The 21008-nt window shown below is 53.2% G+C and overlaps 2 protein-coding genes across 5 annotated transcripts; one reads left to right on the forward strand and one right to left on the reverse strand.

Annotated features, from left to right (window-relative positions):
- Positions 1-227: 227 nt before the first annotated feature.
- Positions 228-12087, reverse strand: MAPK7 (mitogen-activated protein kinase 7). Of its 4 annotated transcripts, none has more exons than XR_003416564.2 (7): positions 10539-11259; positions 9461-9626; positions 7758-8836; positions 7037-7650; positions 6484-6617; positions 5966-6336; positions 228-700 (listed from the first exon to the last, which is right to left on the reverse strand). XR_003416564.2 is itself a non-coding variant. In XM_027047264.2 (7 exons), exons 2-7 carry the CDS (start codon positions 10768-10770, stop codon positions 6183-6185), a joined length of 2379 nt encoding a protein of 792 aa, XP_026903065.1. In that variant the 5' UTR covers positions 10771-10775; positions 11342-12087; the 3' UTR covers positions 5845-6182. The 4 variants fall into 4 exon arrangements, 3 of the variants coding, with proteins under 3 accessions (XP_026903065.1, XP_026903062.1, XP_026903064.1); XM_027047264.2 differs by lacking the exon at positions 228-700 and adding an exon at positions 11342-12087 and having other exon boundaries at positions 5845-6336; positions 10539-10775; XM_027047261.2 differs by lacking the exon at positions 228-700 and having other exon boundaries at positions 5845-6336; positions 10539-10775; positions 11068-11259.
- MFAP4 (microfibril associated protein 4) lies at positions 2521-5718 on the forward strand. The gene is made up of 6 exons (XM_027047265.2): positions 2521-2600; positions 2922-3000; positions 3242-3396; positions 3879-3975; positions 4074-4256; positions 4658-5718. Exons 1-6 carry the CDS (start codon positions 2595-2597, stop codon positions 4903-4905), a joined length of 768 nt encoding a protein of 255 aa, XP_026903066.1. The 5' UTR covers positions 2521-2594; the 3' UTR covers positions 4906-5718.
- Positions 12088-21008: the final 8921 nt, after the last annotated feature.

Raw genomic sequence — 21008 nt, forward strand, 5'->3', positions numbered from 1 at the left:
AGCCTGTGCTAAAATTAGCTGGCATTTGCTGAAAGGAGAGATGTATTAGGATTAGATTCAGCTGTGTGTAACAGGAGAAAAACAACGGAGGCTTAAGCTAGATAAAAATTTCTTTCTCTTGCACGTAAATGAGGCTTAGGGAAGGGCAGTCCAGAGCTTGGCCTTGGACCCACTCCACGAAGTCCTGAGGGACCCAGCTCCTCCCTGATCATGCTCCACCATCTCTCTCTTTTTTCTTTTTTTTTTTTTTTTTCTTTTTTGAGTGCTCTCTACACCCAACGTGGAGCTCAAACTCACAACCCCAAGGTCAAGAGTTGGATGCTCTACCGAATGAGCCAGCCAGACACACCCACCTTCTGCCATCTCTTGACGGGGCCTCATCCTCACTGGCCAAAGAGGTGGCTGGAGCTCCAGCCATCGTGCCCGGCAACAGGGCAAACGGCAGGAAGACGGAGTAGCTCCCTGCCTTTACAAAGGACTGAGGGAACGATGGAGGATACGGAGAGGCAGGCGACTATCTCTTCCACAGGCAAGGAGAAAAATCACATGGAAGGCACACCGTTCACCTGAGATCACAATCGTGACGTTAACGACGATAACTAAAATTTCTTACTTACCGATTGTAGGTAGAGTCACGCGTCGTGGGTATTGTGGCATATGGTATATAGGCACTTGTTCTAGATTACTTCTTAGCACAGCCCTGGGAAGGAGATACTATTACTATCCTCATTTTACAAAGGGGGAAACTGAAGCAGAGAGCACTTGTCCAAGGTCTCCCAGCTAACAGGTGGCACAGCCGGGATCTGAAAGCTGGCAACCTGGCTCCAGGGCACGACACAACTAGGGGGAGAGACAAGGCTTACCAGCAATTACACAGCCGAAGTCAAGGAAGCCACCTGGGCTCATCCAAGGGGCTTTACTGACTTAGGAGAGGGGACCTGGGCCAGAGCCCTTTCTTACTCTGTGCCTCTGGATACCTCATTTGTTCATCCATTCCACAGAGGCTCCTGTATAACCACGTTAACATCTGCAATGAGCTAATGCCGGTGTTTGCCACTCCTTAAGGGCAGAAACTGTGTCCCCAACAGCCAGCACAAAGTGGGTGCTCAAAAGATATTTGATCTGCGACCGAACACACATGCCAGTCTGTGATGCGTGCAAAGCGTGCAGGAATGACACTGACCTGGCCCGTTTGCAACCAGTGCCTTGTAGACAAGACTCTACCGGGTGGGCCCCTCAGGGAACAACTGAGTGGGCAAAGGCGGGGGAGGGGGGAGCTCCACGGCGAGAAATCTGGTGTGGCCAGATTGTACTTGAGGAGTCACAGGCAGTCAGGGGATGAGGTCCTTAAGGTAAGCCTAAGCCGGACTTAAAATTCCTCTCGAGTCCAAGGTGAGCAACAGTCTCAGCCCTGAGGCGATAGGGAACCACCAGAGGCTTTAAGCAGGTGATGACAAAGCAGCCCTCCAGAAAGATTGTGCTGGCAGCCTGCGCAGAGGATGGAAGGAAGGGGAGGGAACGGAAGCAGGGGCATCCATGAAGAGGCTGGGGGTGACGAGCACCTGGGAGGGCTCGAAGGAGGCCTGGAACCTAAATGGAGAAAGGAGCAGGTGGGCCCCAGGAATGCTTGGGAGGCGGACAGGAGGACCCCCCGGGCTCAATGGGGGTGAGGAGGCAAGAGGCAGGCTTTCAGGGCTGAGAAAATGAGACACTACTTAAGAGGGGTCTTAGTGGGGAGGCTGAGGTGGGATGGGGGTGAGGTAAGAGGTTTGGGAGAAGGAAGGGAGGTGGGGTGAGGTGAAGAGAACAAGAGAGGCCCCTCGCTCAGTGCGCTCAGTGCAGGAGCCAGACAGATCCCCGGGGAACACTGTGGGAGGGGAAAGGAGGGGGCCTGAGGGGCCAGAGCAAGGGGGGCTGGAGAGGGGCCCTGGCTTGAGCTGGGGCAGACAGCAGTTGGACGCCTGCAGGCTGTGCTCATGGCTCAGAAATGTCCCAGCCCTGCCAGGAGACGGCCTGGCCCCCGCTGCCCCTATCCCCCTCCAGCCCCAGACAGGCTCCCACATCAGGAGCTCCTAAGCTGCCTCCCCAGCCCTCTGCTCCCCCATAATGGGCCTCCCCTCCCCAGAACCCAGGCATGCCCACACCCTCCCCACCACTCCTCAGCCTTCCCCCAAAGGCTGATGAAACACAGGCCGGGGAAAAAAATAAACAGACATCTGGGGGGTGTGTATGTTGGGGGGGGGGGGCATTGGGAAGCAGGGGATGGGCTGGGGGTACCAGGTCCAGGGGGTGGGTGGTAGAGGGGCTCCAGGGAGCGGGGTGACTCAGCAGGGAGTGAACTCCCCAGTAATCTACCCCTGACAGGCCTAATGAGACGCAGGTGGTCCCCTGGCCCGGGCCCCACATCCCCTGGCCCCCCTGACCATGAAAGCAGATGCTGGTTCAGAGCCGGGGAGGGGTGAGGGGGGCTCTGCAGCTACAGGGGGCGGGGCCAGGGCGGCTGGCCAGGGCCCAGCACATAACTCTGGGCGGGTGCAGTCTGGGGCGCAGTCTGGGGCAGCAGACACCCAGCCGCTCTGAGCTGAACTGGCAGCATGAAGGTACTGGGCCCGGGGCAGGGGACTCGCGGCACCGGGGGCCTGAGCCCCCTTGGGGGAAGAGGGCCCTTACCAGAGAGGGGGCTATGAAGGCACAGGACATTCCTGTGATCCAGGGGAGACTCGTAAGCTGTGAGGCCCCGGGCCTGTCCCAGAGCGTGGTGTTCCTCTGGCGGGGAAAGAGGGGCCAGAGGGGGAAGGCAAGGGGCTCCTGGCAGGGGGTGGTCTGCTTGAGGGACCGGTGCAGAGAACGCAAGGAGCTCTGGGGCTGGTTGGGGGGGGGGGGGGGGCCTGCGGTGAGGTGACCCTGTCGTCCTGTCCCAGGCCCTCCTGGCCCTGCCGCTGCTGCTGCTTCTCTCCACGCCCCCCTGCGCCCCCCAGGCCTCTGGGATCCGGGGAGACGGTAAGCAGCCCGGCCAGCAGGCTCGGCGAGGAGAGAGTACTCTGAGCCGTCATTTCTGGGAGCCGGGATGCCATCCCCTCCTCTACAGCACGGGGCAGGTGGAGGTGATCTTTGAGCATCCCCCCTGCCCCACCCCGGAAGAAATGCCGTGATTGCTTGTGCCCCTAGGAACGGGGGCAAGCTGCGGGGTGCCGGGTATGCCTTGGTCTCCTCTCCTCACCCTCCCCGCCCCTGCCCCCAGCTCTGGAGAAGTTTTGCCTTCAGCAGCCCCTGGACTGCGATGATATCTACGCCCAGGGCTACCAGGAGGACGGCGTGTACCTCATCTACCCCTCGGGCCCCAGCGTGCCCGTGCCTGTCTTCTGTGACATGACCACCGGGGGCGGCAAGTGGACGGTGAGTGGGAGGAAGGAACGGAGGCCAGGTTCTTGCCCCGGCTGTGTGACCTCCGGGAGCTTCGGTTTTGTCATCTCTAATGGGGTCACGATATCCGCGGTGTAGCTTGTGAGCCGCCGCCAACACTGAATTCCAGGTGCCTAAGGCAGGCTAGTGCCTGTATCCTCACAGTAATCCTGGGAGAAAGGTACCTTCTATAGAGGAACTGGAGCCCAGAGAGGTGAAGTCATTTGCCCAAAGTCACACAGCCCACACTGGAACTCACCGCCAGCTGCCTGAACTCTAGAACGACTTACTCCCCCTCTTAACCCTTCCCTGGCACTCGGGAGCTGCTCACCGAGGGGCCTGGTGCCAGTGTGTGCCTCGTGTTAGGCCCCAGTCTGGTCCTTTAACGAAGCCCCTCAGCACCACAGGGTCCGTGCCTGCGTGAGGCCCCCACCCCCTGGACTCTTGATCGTCCAGTCCTGTTCTCTGTGCTCCAGGTTTTCCAGAAGAGGTTCAATGGCTCCGTGAGTTTTTTCCGGGGCTGGAATGACTACAAGCTGGGCTTTGGCCGTGCCGACGGGGAGTACTGGCTGGGTAAGGCGGGGGCAGGGGCGTCCGGTGGGCTGGGGGCCGCCCTGAGCCAGAGCTTTGCTGAGCAGCTGCCCCTCCCCCCACCCCCACCCCCTACCCAGGGCTGCAGAACCTGCATCTCCTGACGCTGAAGCAGAAGTACGAGCTACGAGTGGACCTGGAGGACTTTGAGAACAACACGGCCTCGGCCAAGTATGCCGAATTCTCCATCTCGCCCAACGCGGTCAGTGCCGAGGAGGACGGCTACACCCTCTACGTGGCAGGCTTCGAGGACGGCGGGGCAGGTACCCCCTGCTGCCGCCCTAACAAGGGGCTGTGGGGGGGGGGGGGGGGGCGGGGGGGCGGGGAGAAGGCAGGGCTGGCACTACCCAGCTGGCTCCCAGCCCCTTCTGGGCCCCTCCCTCCCCGCTTGGCCCGAAAGGGCCCTGCTGGCTCCCACCCAGCTTGGGCCTCGGCCCTGGGAGAAGCCGCGTCCCCTCACTCCAGGCAGCGCTGCGGGGAGCAGCTGTTTCCCTTCACTGCAGGAGCACAGCTACCCAACAGCGGACTCAGGGAGGGTGCCCCGTCCCGCCAGGCTGCCACGTGACGCCTCGCGTAGCGTCCCCCGTCCCCGCCATCCCCCTCCCTGCCAGCACGGGGCCCTGCACCCCGCCTCAGTGGCCCCATCCCTCCTCCCCTCCGCCAGGCGACTCCCTGTCCTACCACAGCGGCCAGAAATTCTCCACCTTCGACCGGGACCAGGACCTCTTTGTGCAGAACTGTGCAGCCCTCTCCTCGGGAGCCTTCTGGTTCCGCAGCTGCCATTTCGCCAACCTCAACGGCTTCTACCTGGGCGGCTCCCACCTCTCCTATGCTAATGGCATCAACTGGGCCCAGTGGAAGGGCTTCTACTACTCCCTCAAGCGCACCGAGATGAAAATCCGCCGGGCCTGAGGGGCTGGCCCCCGTCAGGCCCCGAGTTCCCCCTCCTAGCTGCTCCAGGTTTCCATGAGTGCTCCCTCTGTGCCCTGGCCTCACCCCTGCCTACTGCTCTCTTAGCACCTGCTTCTCACAGGGGATCTCGCGGCTCTCGCCCCAGCGGATCCCGTCACCCCCAGGGTGTCCATCTCCAGGCCAGGCCTCTGTTCCCTTCGTCACAGGCCACGTGGCCAGCAGCTGACCCAGTCCTCCTCCGAAAGGCGCAGCCGTCCTGGCCCAGACCTGACTGGGCTCCGCGAGACTCTTCCTTGCCTCTGCCCTACCCCAAAGGCCGAACCGCTCTCCTCGGCTGTGGGCTTCCGCATTCCACCTCAGCCAGCTTCCTCACCGCGGGCTCCTCGGTCTGGAGCCACCCTAGTGTGCTAGACTGAGCTGGCGTAGCCTGACCAATACCCACGGCGTGCGCCAGGCTACCCACGTGTGGCCACTGCCACCACAGCCCGGCGCTCCCCGTATCTCCGTCCTCCGCTTCCCTCCCACCAACTCATCCCCCAACGGTGAGCACCATGGACCCCCAGCCCCATCTCACTGTCATACTCAGCTTCCCCTACCTGCCTGTCCCAGCCCCCAGAGCTCAATGCCAAAACTGTATTTCAGCACAGTTACCGCATGCCGCTCGAAAACAGGTACAACCACGGTAGGCATAGACACAAGGTCCCCCACCCACCCCAGGGTTGAGGTTTGACCACATGAGGGGGCAGAGGACCACCTCCTGTGGGGCTGGAAGCAGGTGGGGAGCGAAGATGTCAATAAACCTCAGGATCTGAATGAACTGGTTTTGGCTGTTGTGCATGCAAGTGTTGTCTGCTCGGCCCCCAAACGTGGGGGGACCCGGCTCCCCCTTGCTCCCCTACTTACGACACCCTGCTCTCAACTCCAAAAAGACACCTAGAGTTAGGCACTAAAGGGAACCTTATATTTCACAGGCCTCATTTTGATGGCAAAAAGACTGTGTAATAATATTAATATAATAATAATAATAATAATAATAATAATAATAATAAAAATACAATACTGAAAAGGATCGCTCAAGGAGTAGAGGTTTCCTGATCCTTCCATGGCTTGGTGGTGGCTCAGGTGGCTGCTTAAGGCTGCAGAGTGTGTCTGAGATGAACCTGCAGAATAATCTAGCCAAGCTTCTGCTGCTGGGCCCAAGGCTCCAGCCCTTGGAGACGTTTCTGTGAGTCTGGTAGCTGGGTCTGCCCCCCGCAGCAAGGCACAGGCCGTGGGCCTCAGGGCTCCTGGAGGTCAGGCAGGTCAGCCAGCAGCATTGGGGAGTCCATCTGGATCTCACGCTGCAGGGACTCAATGTCGGCAGGGTTCATGCCATGGCCCTCCAGCCAGTCAGCAAGCAGGGAAGCCGAGAGTGAGGCCGAGTCTGCCTGGCTGCGGGGATAAGGGAAGCAGGGAGAGTGGAGGGGAAAGGCACTGTTAGCCTAGGCTGGCTCCCTGCCCATCCCACAGGCGAGCTCCTCCTCCAACAGGAAACCCTACCCACAGCCCCATTCCAGAAGCTCGGTCCTGCCATCTTACCCATCCTGTGGCCCGTCAGCCACGCCCATGTCGAAAGACTGGTTTAGGAATTCCTCCAGGTCAAAGCCAACACCATAGCCGGCCCCACTGCCCTTCGGAGTGCCCGAGAAGACTGGGGGCAAGGGGTCCTCCACCTGCAACGGATGATGGTGGGTTACGACGCAGGCACCATCAAGAGCGGACAGACGTCTACAAGTCCGTCCTGATGCTGCCGGCGACTCTGCCTGGACACCTGTGGGAGATGACAGCACCACCCTTGACAATCCTTGACAATCATCGAGTGCTAGCTAATTAGGGACCAGCTTGGTCCAAGCCCTCCTCCCAGGAAGCACCTTATTTGTCTCCCGACAGCCTGCTTGTTGGCATTACGCTTCTTCTAAGAGCAAGAGACCAAGTTCAGCGACAAGCCCCATCTGCCACTCAGCTTTCATGGAATAAAGATACACCAAAGACTCTCCTATCCCCCATCCCCACCAAACAGCAAGGACGCCCCAGACCCATCTTCTCTGGGCCCAGATCCAGGAGAGCCCACAGCCCGGGCCTCTCCTCTCACCTGTGACTTGGACAACTGCTGGGTCACCAGGTTGACATCGGGCGATTCTGAGGTGGAGGGCTGAGGGGCCCCTCCGGGGTCTGGAGGGGGCGGGCCAGATGGGAAGTAAGGCAGAACACCTACGGAGCCGGGGCCAGGCAGCCCGGCGGGCGGCACAAGCGACTGGGGAGCCAGGAGGCTAGAGGCGGCATTCTGGAGTGGAGCAGGGCCAGGGACGGGCCCCGGAGGGCTGGCAGGGTGGGGAGCAGGGCCAGGGGGTGGGCAAGCAGGCTGTGGCGGGGGGCCAGAGGTGGAGCCTACAGGTGGCGGTGGGGGGCCAGCCGGAGGACTGGTGGGCTGGGCCGGTGTGGGGGCTGGGGGCCGGGCCATGCGAGTCCAGCGCTCCAACAGGCTGCGATCGTTGTCACTGAGCACCAGCCCAGCCAGGGGATCAGTGGAGGGGCCCCCAGAGGCCCCGGCCCCCCGCTCCTTGCGCTCCCGCTCCTGCCGCCGCTTCTCCCGCTCCTTGGCTCGCTCCTGCCGCCTCCGCCGCTTCTCCTCCCGCTCCCGCTGGCGCTCCTGGGCTGTCACCGGCTTCCGAGGCTCAGGAGCTTCCAGAGGAGCACTGGGGCCATCTGCAGAGAAGTCGGCAGGGGGAGGGTAAGAGTCTGTGGCCTGTGCAAGCTGGGAGTACCCCCTCTGCAGCCCCACTCCCTGGCCAGCCGCTGCCTCCACAAGGCACCTCGGAGTCGGCTCCGCAAGGACTTGAGCAGGGCAGCTTTGAGGGCCGCCTTGGTGTTGTCTGAGATGGCGCCCTCTTTCTTCGGAGGGGCTGGCTCACTGGCGGGCAGGGGTGGCTGCAGGGTCAGATCGATAGTGTCAGGTGCAGGGCCAGGACACGGCGGCGGGGCTGGCAGAGGGGACTCCATGGCACAGTCCCCGCTGGGAGCCCAGGGGCTGGGCATCTCAACGTCGGGGCAGCCAGGCTCACTGGCCACAGGCTGCAGGGAAGGCTGGAAGCGGATCTGCTGGCGGATGCCCTCGCGTCGCGCGTGGAAGTCCTCAATTTCAGCCACGATGGCCTCTTTAATGCGCTCCCGGGTGAGGGCTTCACGGTCAAAGGCGAAATCAAAAGGCGGGGCACAGTCGGGCTCATCATCAGGATCGTGGTACTTGGCCAGGAAGGGGTGGCGAAGGGCAGCAGCTGCGGAGATGCGGGCGCTGGGCTCAAAACGCAGCATGCGCCCCAACAGTGAGAGGGCCTGGCGGTCAGCGCCTGGGTACACTGTCTCCCAGGGCACGGGCTGACGTGGCGGCAGGCTCTGGATATAGGCCCGCACCCTCTCAGCCCCGACGGCCTGAATCACGGCCGGCGATGGAGTACCCAGCACCATCATGATCAGCTGCAGTTGGTGCACATAATTTTTGCCTGGGAAGAGCTGGCGCCGGGCCAGCATCTCACCAAAGATGCAGCCCACAGACCACAGGTCGATGGCCTGCGTGTACTCGTGCAGTGAGAGCATGAGCTCAGGAGCACGGTACCAGCGCGTGGCCACATACTCAGTCATAAAGTACTGGTGCTCAGCCGGCGAGGTGCACAGGCCGCGGGCCATGCCGAAGTCACCGATCTTGAGCTCACAATTCTCATTCACCAACAGGTTGGAGGGCTTGAGGTCGCGGTGGATGACCTGAGCCGAGTGCATGTACTTGAGGCCCCGAAGCAGCTGGTACAGGAAGTAGCGCACGTGCTCCAGAGTGAGTGGCTGGGAAGAATGGATGATCTGGTGCAGGTCGCTCTCCATCAGGTCCAGGACCACGTAGCTAGAGGGGGCAAGAAAGACAGGCATGGCTGCCTCGCCGGCGCGGCAGCCCCAGCCTCAGCCTCACTACTCCCTCCCAGCGCGACAGGTAATGGCCTCATCCTTGCACTCTGCAGGGGCCAACGGCATGGTATGAAGAGTCAGGATCTTCTCCAACTCTTCCATGACCTCAAGTGAAGTGAAATCATTTTTCTGTCTAGTTCCAGTTTCCCCAGGGTTGGACTAAACCAGGGCTGGCCGATAGGTCTAGTTTGGGGGCCATCTCCACTGTTTGGTGTGGCTGCTTGAAAGACTATGTGAAAACCGCGCAGGCTTGCCCAGGTTTTGTTAAGAAAGTGCTCTGTGATTGACCAGTGATATCTGCTATGAGAACAAAAGGGTGACGTTATCTCACGAAGGTCCCGCGTCTGCCATCCCACATACCGAGATTTCATAAAACCGTAACGTCTGTACTCTTCACGAGTAATCACGGTTGTCCTGGGCAAAGCCCTAAGGGACACTGGTCCTGGAATCACGGGAAATTTCCCAGCCTGCCTTCAGCTGCCCTTCGGAAACTGCAGCAACATGGCCCCGGCCTTCAGAAAAGGTCCCACCTCTGCCTTTCTCTCCCATCCCTGCTCCTTACACAGATTTGAACTCCCCGTAGGGCACCGTGGGCCTCAAGATGTCCTTGATGGCGATGATGTTGTCGTGCTTGAAGTGTTTGAGGATCTTCAGCTCCCTGAGGGTCCGCTTGGCATTGGTAACCACGTCAAAAGCATTAGGGATCTTCTTAATGGCCACCTGCTGGCCTGGGGAGCAGGGAAAAGGAAGATACCATGACGTACCTTAGAATGGCTGCAGATTGGCAAAAGGCCACTCTTAGCATCTCCCTTCTATTTTTTTTTTTTTTTAGTGTTTTATTTATTTTTGAGAGAGAGTGTGTGCAAAGGTGGGGGAGAGGCAGAGAGGGGGACAGAGGATCTGAAGCAGGCTCTGGCTTTTAGCACACAACCCTGTGCGGGGCTCCAGCGCACGAAACCGCGAGGTCATGATCTGAGCTGAACCCACTGAGCCACCCAGACCCCCCCCAACATCTCCCTTCTAGAATGCAGTTACCATATACTGAATAACAACTATCCTATAACAAGAACCTACTATGTGCCAAGCCTTGTCCTAAGCACTTTGCATACATTATCAGCTTTCCCCTTCACATCTGTCCTGAGACAGATACTAGTAGTTCAATGTCGGACATGATAACCCCCCATGGTAACCTAGTTACCTGCTAGTAACTAGCTAGTTGTGCAGCTAATCAGTAGCAGAGCCTTGACTCTAAATAACCTGTGCTCGTTCTCCCTACCTACACTCTCTCTCCATCTCAGACCTCACCCATCCCACCACCAATGCCTTGCGCCAGTCTCTGGCTCCAGAACACTTTTCTCTTTTAGAAACCAAAGATGGGATCTCCATTCTGGTCTAATTGGTATTGTCATTTTTTTTTTTTTTTTTTCTAAAGAAATAGGCAAAACCACCAATGGCAGCTCCCGAGAACTGTGCCCAACACAGAGCCTGGCACCCCAGAAGACACTTCATCGGTATTTGTTGCCTTCAGCCAGAATGTAGATCCCAGCTTTCCTGGCTGTTTGAGGTGGAGCAGGTTTCTCACTCTCTAGGGAACCGGCTTCCAGATCTGTCTGTAAGCGGTTCACGATAGGGAAGCTCACCGGTGAGACGTCGGCGCGCTGAGGACACCACCCCATAGGCCCCGTTGCCTATGGTCTCAATGATCTCGTACTCGTCCCCCACGTCAAAGGTCACATCGAAGGAGCGCGCTTTCAGCAGGGCCAGGTTCTTGGCCGCTACACAGGCAGCGGTGTTGGTGGGTTCCGCCTTCACCGGCCCGGGCGGCTCCCCAGAGCCGTCCTCGCCTTCTTCCTCCTTCAGGGGTTCGGCCATGGCTTCTGTGCGGAGACGCTGGTGAGGAGGGGCCCGCCGCCCTCCCAGGCCTCAGTTTCCCCTCTATGAGGCTGGGGAGCAGTACCAGGGAGTTACCAAGTTCCCCAAGCCGACGGGGGCCAGGGAGGGAGCGAAAGAGAGCGGCTGGCACGCAGTCGTCGTCCCACACCCGGACTTGGAACCCAGAGCTCAGGTCCGGGGTGGAACGCAGGGTGGGAGGTGGGGGAGGCGCCGCCAGGCGCGGTCCAGGAAGAAAGGGAGGGGCGGGGCACTTCGCTTTTCTCGGTCAACACTCACCGAATGGCGCCCCACTCCGACACCTCCTCGGGGCCTTCGGAGGTCGCCGGTGCCCCCTGCCTCCCCGATCTCCCGTCCCCCGTGGAGGGGTACTAAAAGAGTCGCTCGCTCACTTGTTTAAGGCCGCCGCCACCACCTCAGCGTCGTGCTCTGCCCAGCCGGTCCCCCCGCCCCGCCTCCCAAGACCACGCTCCCTCCAGCCTCTAGCCAATCGCTGGGCGGTCTCTGAGGAGGTTCCCACCCCTTCTACTGGCTGCGTCCAATCCGAACCCACCTGCAGAGGAAACCACGCCTCCGCCCGCGCGCGCGCGCCGCTGTCCAGCTTGCCCGAGGGAGCCGCCCAAAGGGCTCTCGGAGCTTCGCAGGGGTGCACCCTCCGCCCAGCGCCGTCTTCTGACGCATGCGCAGTAGCAGCCCCGGGCGCCGCGTGAATGGAAGGCAACGTCCCCGTGCGTGCGCGCGCACTGCCATCCTGCGCTTTGACTGCTCGCTAGTCAACCTCTGGTCCCGGGAGCTGGAAGGGCTGAGGTGCGTGGATCTGTCACCCTCTCGGTCGGCTCATGAAATCTCCCTTCTTAGGCCCCTTTCCCTCTATCAGTCCCCATCGCCCGAGGAATTATGCACCACCCACTCATTTTCCCGATCGGCTGGGAGCTCGGCTCTTGGCAATGCGCCACCCAAACTGTAGGGTTGATCCGACGCGTCCAACCACAGAGACCCTGGGCCTCTGGGATTCTAGAGCGGCCGGCCTGAAGCCGCCACTGACTTCCGGTGGTCGGTCGTCCGCCCAGCTTCCGGAGTCCCCGGGCATCCGCTCGGGTTTTCCCGGCCTCCTGCGTGTTCTCTCCGTCGGTGGTTCTGCGGTGGTCTCCGCTCTTTGGGCTGCGGCGGAGCTGAGGGGGAGAGCGAGCGGGGCGTCCAGCCTCTACCCCTCCGCGGAGCCCGCGGGTCAGCCGAGCCCAGAGAGGGAGGAAGCAGTACTGGGATCCAGGTGCCCCGCCCCACTCCGGAGCCGGTAGTTCGTTCGTCCGTATAGCAAATACTCATCGAGCACCATCCCTCAAAAGCTCAGTGCGGAGGAGGCAGCGGTGACACGGGGACAAGTATGAACATGGTGGGGAGGAAAGGTTTTCAGGAAGCTCGAGGTAGTGCTGTAAGGAAAAGGGCTTTGGAGTAGGGACTCCAAAGGTAGCTCTTTCCGCCGAGTGAGAAGAGGGAAGGGCTCAGACGACGATATGGAGGCGAGAAGTACAGGATCGCAGGCTCTGCCCTGAATAATGATCAATGACCGGTGGGTGGAACCCCGTGGTTAGACTCCGAGTGCCGGGTAGAGAGGGTCTCTTCCTTACATCACTAACTAGCGGCTGAAAAGTGGATCCAGACCAGGAACGAATTTTGGCAAGCCCTACACTCTTCCTAAAAATTTTGTTTTGTTGGGGCGCCTGGCTGGCCCAGCTGGTAGAGCGTGCCAACTCTTGAACTCAGGGTTGTGAGTTCAAGCCCCACGTAGGGTGTAGAGGCTAAAAAAATAAAATCTTAAAACCTTTGTTTTGTTTATATTCCACACTGTTGTGTTGCGTTGTGTTTTGTTTACTTTTTACATACGGAAAGTCAGACGTAAGTGTATAGTTCAATCAGTTTTCACAAATTTAACACAACAGTTGTATTGAATTCAGATAAAAAAACTATCAGCTGCTCAGAAGCCCCTTCTCTTTAATGGTGACAGTTCCCCCCCCACCCCGCTCCCGCCCCTTGGTAACTCTTCCATACTTTTTTTTTTTTTTTAGCACTGAATTAAAAAAAATTTTTTTTTTTAACATTTATTTATTTTTGAGACACAGAGAGACACAGCATGAACGGGGGAGGGGCAGAGAGAGAGGGAGACACAGAATCGGAAGCAAGCTCCAGGCTCTGAGCCATCAGCCCAGAGCCCGACGCAGGGCTCGAACTCGTGGACCGCGAGATCGTGACCTGAGCCGAAGTCGGGCGCTTAACCGACTGAGCCACCCAGGCGCCCCAGCACTGAATTTTAAGAGGTTTATTGGGATCATACATTAAAATGAAAAAGTAGATACTGCGTCTTTTAAAAGTCAAGGAAAAACATACTTGTCTAAGGTCAGCCCCTGGAAAAATATCTAGTATTTAGACATATAAAGATCCCATATGGGTCTCCCCGGTTAATTAAGGTTGAGCTATGAATTTGTTTCTGGTTTTTCTCACAGCATAACAAAAAACCATATTAACCGTTGCACTGAATATTAACAAACCGTACTTGAGGAAAGGGAACATTTTCTGTCACTGGGGTCTGAAAATAGTACTTGGATGGCCTTTCTTTAGGGGGCACAGTAGACAATCTTCCCTAACTCGAGTATGTCTAATATGAGGCCTGCGGTGACCTTCAGTATAAGTAGAGGTCATAAAACAGCAAGACACAGAAACTCACGTAGTCAGGGGACTGGGTGGGCATCTGTGTGATGGTCCTGTCTGATTCAGGAAGAAAACAAAGTATCGTAAGAGAGTCATACATAGACTTTAGTTACCTCTCTATAAAAACTTCAGCTAGGCTGGGTATACAGTTATAGGCTATTCAACATTCTCTGACAAAAACGGATTCTCATCCACTTTTTTTTTTTTTTTAATGTGTATTTTTGAGAATGAGAAACAGTGTGAGCTGGGGAGGGACAGAGAGAGAAAGAGACACACAGAATCGGAAGCAGGCTCCAGGCTCTGAGCTGTCAGCACAGAGCCCGATATGGGGCTCGAACCGACGAACCATGAGATCACGGCCTGAGCCGAAGTCGGCCCCTTAACCGACTGAGCCACCCGGGTGCCCCTCTCATCTACTTTTCAGTCTACTACGAGCTGCCTTCTTTGCCTCTACCCTCACTGGGCCCTGACTCTGTCCTGGAAAAGTCATCAATTATCTAACTATAGGCAAATCCAATGGATGTTTTTCGGTCTTTGCCTTGCTGAGCTCTGCTGCATCGGACACAACTGACCATTTCTTTAGGAAAAAAGCATCTCGAGGCGCCTGGGTGGCTCAGTCAGTTAAGTGTCCGACTTTGGCTGAGGTCATGATCTCATGGTTCGTGAGTTCGAGCCCCACGTCAGGCTCTGTGTTGACAGCTCAGAGCCTGGAGCCTGCTTCAGGTTCTGTGTCTCCCTCTCTCTCTCTTTCAAAAATACATAAACCTTAAAAAAATGTTTTCTTAATGTCTCACATGGCTCAAAACTTGTTATAAGAAGGCTTAAGTGAAAAATCTTGGCCCTAACCCCAGGCGGTCACTTTTGTTGTCTCTTACAATACAAATTCAATACAAATACACATTTTTGTCCAACTCCTCTTTAATAAATACAAATTCTATACACCTTTCCTAAAGATCATTAAATATATTAATAACCAAAGTGGTCCCTCATTTTTTTAAAGGTTTTATTTATTATTTATTTTTAAATTATTTTATTTATTTTTGAGAGAGAGGGAGGCAGTGTGAACAGGGAAGGGTCAGAGAAGGATGGAACAGAGACCCTGAAGCAGGCTCCAGGCTCTGAGCTGTCTGCACACAGGGCCTAATGTGGGGCTTGAACTCATGAACAGTGATATATCATGACCTGAGCCAAAGTCGGCTGCTTAACCGACTGAACCACCCAGGCGCCCCATTTTTTTTTTTTTTAATAATAGCTTTTTTTGAGAGAAAATTCACATGCTATAAGACCTAAAAGCGTAAAGGGGCACCTCAGTGGCTAAGTCAGCTAAGTATCGGGCTCCGTTTTGGCTCGGGCCATGATCTCACAGTTTCACGAGTCCGGGCCCCATGTCCAGCTCTGCACTGACAGGGTGGAACCTGCTTGGGATTCTCTCTCTCCCTCTCTCTCTCCCCCTCCCCTGCTTACACTCTGTCTCTCTCAAAATAAATAAACTTGAAAAAAATTACAAGCGTACAATTTAGTGGGTTTTTGTATTATGTTCATAAAAATTGTGCAACCACCACCTAATTTTGGAACTTTTTTCTCACCCCAAAAAGAGCTCCTTCAGGAGTCGCTCCTCATTTCCCCTCCCCAGCTCCTGGCAACCACTCATCTACTTTCCTGTCTCTCTGGATTTGCCTATTCTGAACGTTCCTTACAAATGGAATCTTAACAACATGTGATCTTTTGTGTGTGATTTCTCTCACTTAGCATAATGTTTTTCCAAGGTTCATCCTTGCAGCATGTATCAGAACTTCATTCCTGTTTTTTTTTATTTCTTTTTTTAAATTTAATTTTATTTATTTTTTTAATTTAATTTAATTTTTTAAAATTTGCATCCGAATTAGTTAGCATATAGTGCAACAGTGATTTCAGGAGTAGATTCCTTAGTGCCCTTTACCCATTTAGCCCATCCCCCCCGCCCACAACCTCTCCAGTAACCCTCTGTTTGTTCTCTATATGTAAGAGTCTCTTATGTTTTGTCCTCCCGCCCCGTTTTTATATTCTTTTTGTTTCCCTTCCCTTATGTTCATCTGTTTTGTTTCTTAAAGTCCTCATATGAGTGAAGTCATATGAGTTTTGTCTTTCTCTGACTAACTTCACTTAGCATAATACCCTCCAGTTCCATCCACGTCGTTGCAAATGGCAAGATTTCATTCTTTTTGATTGCCGACTAATACTCCCTTGTGTGTGTGTGTGTGTGTGTGTGTGTGTGTGTGTGTGTGTATATATATATATACCACATCTTCTTTATCCATTCATCCATCAATGGACATCTGGGCTCTTTCCATACTTTGGCTATTGTTGATAGTGCTACTATAAACATGGGGGTGCATGTGCCCCTTCGAAACAGCACACCTGTACCCCGTGGATAAATGCCTAGTAGTGCAACTGCTGGGTCATAGGGTAGTTCTATTTTTAGTTTTTTGAGGAACCTCCATGCTGTTGTCCAGAGTGGCCGCACCAGTTTGCATTCCCACCAGAAATGCAAAAGAGATCCTCTTTCTCTCTGTCCTCGCCGACATCTGTTGTTGCCTGAGTTGTTCATGTGAGTCATTCTGACAGGTGTGAGTTGGTATCTCATTGTGGTTTTGATTTGTATTTCCCTGATATTGAGTGATGTTGAGCATCTTTTCATGTGTCGGTTGGCTATCTGAATGTCTTCTTTGGAGAAGTGTCTTCATGTCTTTTGCCCATTTCTTCACTGGATTATTTGTTTTTGGGGTGTTGAGTTTGATAAGTTCTTTATAGATTTTGGATACTAACCCTTTATCTGATATGTCATTTGCAAATATCTTCTCCCATTCTGTCAGTTGCCTTTTAGTTTTGCTGATTGTTTCCTTTGCTGTGAAGAAGCTTTTTATCTTGATGAGGTCCCAGTAGTTCATTTTTGCTTTTGTTTCCCTTGCCTCTGGAGACGTGTTGAGTAAGAAGTTGCTGTGGCCAAGATCAAAGAGGTTTTTGCCTGCTTTCTCCTTGAGGATTTTGATGGCTTCCTGTCTTACATTGAGGTCTTTCATCCATTTTGAGTTTATTTTTGTGTATGGTGGTCCAGGTTCATTCTCCTGCATGTCGCTTTCCAGTTTTCCCAGCACCACTTGCCGAAGAGACTGTCTTTGTTCCATTGGATATTCTTTCCTGTTTTGTCAAAGATTAGTTGGCCATACGTTTGTGGGTCCATTTCTGGGTTCTGTATTCTGTTCCATTGATCTGAGTGTCTGTTCTTGTGCCAGCACCATACTGTCTTGATGATTACAGCTTTGTAGTATAGCTTGAAGTCTGGGATTGTGATGCCTCCTGCTTTGGTTTTCTTTTTCAAGATTGCTTTGGCTATTCAGGGTCTTTTCTGGTTCCATACAAATTTTAGGATTATTTGTTCTAGCTCTGTGAATAATGTTGGTGTTACTTTGGTAGGGATTGCATTGAATATGTAGATTGCTTTGGGTAGTGTCGATATTTTAACAATATTTGTTCTTCCTATCCAGGAGCATAGAATCTTTTTCCATTTTTTGGTGTCTTCTTCAATTTCTTTCATAAGCTTTCTATAGTTTTCAGTGTGTAGATTTTTCACCTCTTTGGTTAGATTTATTCCTAGGTATTTTATGTTTTTTTGTGCAACTGTAAATGGGATCGATTCCTTGATTTCTCTGTCGCTTCATTGTTGGTGTATAGGAATGCAACTGATTTCTGTACACTGATTTTATATCCTGCAACTTTGCTGAATTCATGAATCAATTCTAGCAGTTTTTGGGTGGAATCTTTTGGGTTTTCCATAGAGTATCACGCCATCTGCAAAGAGTGAAAGTTTGACCTCCTCCTGGCCAGTTTGGATGCCTTTTATTTCTTTGTGTTGTCTGATTGCAGAGGCTAAGACTTCCAATACTATGTTGAATAACAGTGGCGAGAGTGGACATCCCTGTCTTGTTCATTCCTTTTTAAGACCAAATATATTACATTGTATGGATAGATTACATTTTGTTCATTAGTTGGTGGACATTTGTTTCCACTTTTTGGCTATTGTAACAATGATGCTGTGAACATTCAAGTACAAGTGTTTGTGTGGACGTGTTTTCATTTCTCTTGGGAAGATACCTTAGAGCGAGCTTGCTGGGTCATACGGCAAACTTTCACATTTAATTTTTGGGGGGAACTGCCAAACTTTTCCCCAGTGGCTGTGTTCATGTTACAAACTGACCAGCAGTTTGAAGGTTCTCATTTCTCCACAGCCTCACCAACACTTGTCATTTCCACCCTCCTTTTTTAGTAGCCCATCCTAGTGGGTGTGAAATGGTACGTCATTGTGGTTTTGATTTGCGTTTCCCTAATGACTAATGATGTTGAGCATCTTTTCATGTGCTTATGGGCCATTTGTCTTTTGGGGGGAAAATGTCTATTCAAATGCTTTGTTTGGTTTTTAATTGTGTTATTTCCCTTTGTATTGTTGAATTGTAAGAGTTCTGTATATATTCTGGAAATAAGTTCCTTATCAGATATATAATTTACAAATATTCTGCAGATTGCCTTTTCACTTCCTTGATGGTATCATTTAAAAGCACAGAGGTTTTGGGGCGCCTGGGTGGCTCAGTCGGTTAAGTGTCCGACTTCGGCTCAGGTCATGATCTCATGGTTTGTGGATTTGAACCCCGCGTTGAGCTACGTGCTGACAGCTCAGAGCCTGGAGCCTGCTTCAGATTCTGTGTCTCCCTCTCTCTCTACCCCACCCCCTGCTTCCACTCTGTCTCTCTCTGTCTCTCAAAAATGAATAAATGTTAAATTTTTTTTTTAAATTTAAAGCACAAAGGTTTTTAAAATTTTTAGTTTTTAATTGTGATGAATTCCAACTTACCTATTTTTGTCTCTTGTCCCTTGTGCTGTTGATGTCCTATGTAAGAAACCATCTCATTTTTTACAGCTAAATAGTATCCCTTTACAAAGTAATCTCTTTAACTAGCACCCTATAGGTGGACATTTAGATTCACTCAGATTTTTTGCTGTTGCAAACAGTCCTGAAATAAGTTATCTTGAACACATCATTTTGCATGTTGCCAGTGTACCTGCTGGATGGATATCCAGAAGTCCAGGTGCCAAGTTACAGACTACGGCACTTATAATTTTAATAATTAATGTCAAAATTCTGTCCTTGGAGATCGTACCATTTTGACTTGCCAGCAGGATGGGGGAATGACTCACACAGAGCTTTTTTAAAGCTTGGAGTTATTTGCCTATGTTAAAAATGGGGAGGGGCACCTGGGTGGCTCAGTTTGTTAAGCGGCCGGCTTCGGCTCAGGTCATGATCTCACAGTTTGTGAGTTCAAGCAGCAAGTCAGGCTTTATGCTGACAGCTCAAAGTCTGGAGCCTGCTTCACGTTCTGCGTCTCCCACTCTCTCTCTCTTCCCCTCCCCAGCTCATGCTTTGTCTCTCTCTCTCAAAAATAAAACATTAACAAAAATCCTGATCTCTGGTTTCTTTCAGAAAACCAGAAGACCTGTCAACATCAGTCCCGCATTTACACATGGCAATGATGGATTATAACTGAGCAGAACCACCCCCACTGGAAGGGCATGGCTCTCTAGTTCATTACAGTCCCCAGCATTCCCTAATGCCCTCCCCAGCATGGTCCAAGTGTCAGATGCTATTTACCATTTTACTCGCACCACTGTTTTCTACATGTATTAAAAGCAGGAAAACAAATGAGGCCGAGAGGACTTGTGTCTCAAAAAAACAAAACAAACAAACAAAAAACCTTGAGAGCAAGTAAAATGTTCCAAGTAGCCTAAAGGCTACATAATGCAAATTCACTGACCTGTGCCCTCTAGCCTGGGGTTTGACTAATTATAGCTTCTTTGAGATTTCAACAGAACACTAACCCTGGGGAAACAAGGACCCAGATGTCCCTAGAAGATCAAGCTTGACCACACTAGAAATTAGCCTTGGGGTGCCTGTGTGGCTCAGTTGGTTGAGCATCCGATTCTTAATTTCTGCTCAGGTCATAGTCTCTTGGTTCATGGGGTTGAGCATCGCATCGGGCTCTGCACTGACAGCACAGAGCCTGCTTGGGGTTCTCTTTCTCCCCCTGTCTCTCAAAATAAATAAATAAATTTTAAAAGAAGGAAGGAAGGAAGGGAAAAGAAAGAAGAGAAGGAACGAAAGAGAAGGAAGGAAAGAAAAGGAAGGAAGGAAAGAAAGAAAAGGAAGAAAGAAAGGAAAGGAAGGAAGGAAGAAGGAAAGAAAAGAAAATAGCCTTTCCTGACACCAGCAGGTCTGCTTGAGGTCCTTTCGAGAATACCACTGTTTCCCCTGCACGCTGAGCCCCCAACACTTCCCTGTGCTTCCCTCTTCTAGACCCACTGCTCGGAGAATTCAGAGATGGTCTTTGGACATTGCTCCGCCATATCTTCCCAGGTTGCTGGCCTCCTGAATAAAACAGCCTTTCCTTTCCCGCCGTCACTATCTCTCGAGCATTGGCTTTCAAGAGACAAGCGACCGAACTTGGGTTTCAGTAACACAAATGTTATCTTTGTGGGAACGAAGACTAGCATGTGCGTTAGATACACAAACTCAACTCTCTTGGCTCTTGTCTCCTGTCCGACCGTCGTGGGCATTTGGGTTTACAATTCCTAGTTCAGAAAAATAATTTTGGCAAACGCTATGGAGGGCATACTCGAGAAAGAGACTGGAGGCCAGGAGGAGGTCATTGTGACAGTCCAGGTTGACAGTGATGATGGGGGTCTGGACTGGGTAGTGGCAGCAGGAATACAGAGCAATGTCCCTGAAACAGGTGTGTGGAGAGAGAGAAGTGCAGGACATGGCAGAGTTTCTGGGCAGGTAGCGGAGATGTTGTTCCCCAGATGGGCTCCCTGGAAGAGGAACAGGCCAGGGGTTAGGCGATGAGCTCAGCGGCGATGCTTTGGTCCTGTGTTGTCACATGATCTCTGACCCAAGCCCTGAGTGCCTTCCTGAGCTGCAGAACCTTAACCCTTATCACTTTGGGAACATCTAACATCAGACTCCTTCAAACAACCTCCAGGGGCCCCCCATTGCGGCAGTGGGGGTAGTCAGCAGTCCCAGTAAAGGTTCAAAGTGGGCTCTCATTGGGCAAGCTAAGCCCAGGGAGAGAGTGTGGGTATCCCTCTCTCTATTGCATCTCATAGGTAGTGCATTTTTTTTTTTTTTTTTTTTTTTTTACAAATTGGAGATTTAAGACCAGCAGAGGAGGCCACTGCAGATGCTGTGGAAACAGGAGAACCAGAATCAGAAGTGGAGTCTGAACGCGTGATCAAAGGGCTTCAAATCTCTGGATAAAACATGAATGAGTGAGGAATTGCATCCTATGGATGAGCAAAAGAACAGGGTTTCTTTTTTTTCCTTCTTGAGAGAGAAAGTGTGAGCAGCGGAGGGACAGAGAGAGAGGGAGACACAGGGTCCGAGGCAGGCTCCAGGCTCCGAGCTGTCAGCACAGAGCCTGATGCGGGAC

Source organism: Acinonyx jubatus, chromosome E1 (genome assembly GCF_027475565.1).
Source record: "Acinonyx jubatus isolate Ajub_Pintada_27869175 chromosome E1, VMU_Ajub_asm_v1.0, whole genome shotgun sequence".
Classification (NCBI taxonomy): Eukaryota; Metazoa; Chordata; class Mammalia; order Carnivora; family Felidae; genus Acinonyx; species Acinonyx jubatus.

Bases quoted from the DNA above. Each gene is read 5' to 3' on its own strand.
- MFAP4 (XM_027047265.2), top strand. The intron at 3,397-3,878 runs GTGAGTGGGAGG...TCTGTGCTCCAG, and splicing joins CCGGGGGCGGCAAGTGGACG to GTTTTCCAGAAGAGGTTCAA. The intron at 3,976-4,073 runs GTAAGGCGGGGG...CCCCCTACCCAG, and splicing joins CGACGGGGAGTACTGGCTGG to GGCTGCAGAACCTGCATCTC.
- MAPK7 (XM_027047264.2), bottom strand. From the start codon at position 10,770: ATGGCCGAACCCCTGAAGGAGGAAGAAGGCGAGGACGGCTCTGGGGAG. The intron at 6,618-7,036 runs GTGAGAGGAGAG...CATCCGTTGCAG, and splicing joins AGCAGTTGTCCAAGTCACAG to GTGGAGGACCCCTTGCCCCC. The intron at 6,337-6,483 runs GTAAGATGGCAG...TTATCCCCGCAG, and splicing joins GCTGACGGGCCACAGGATGG to CCAGGCAGACTCGGCCTCAC.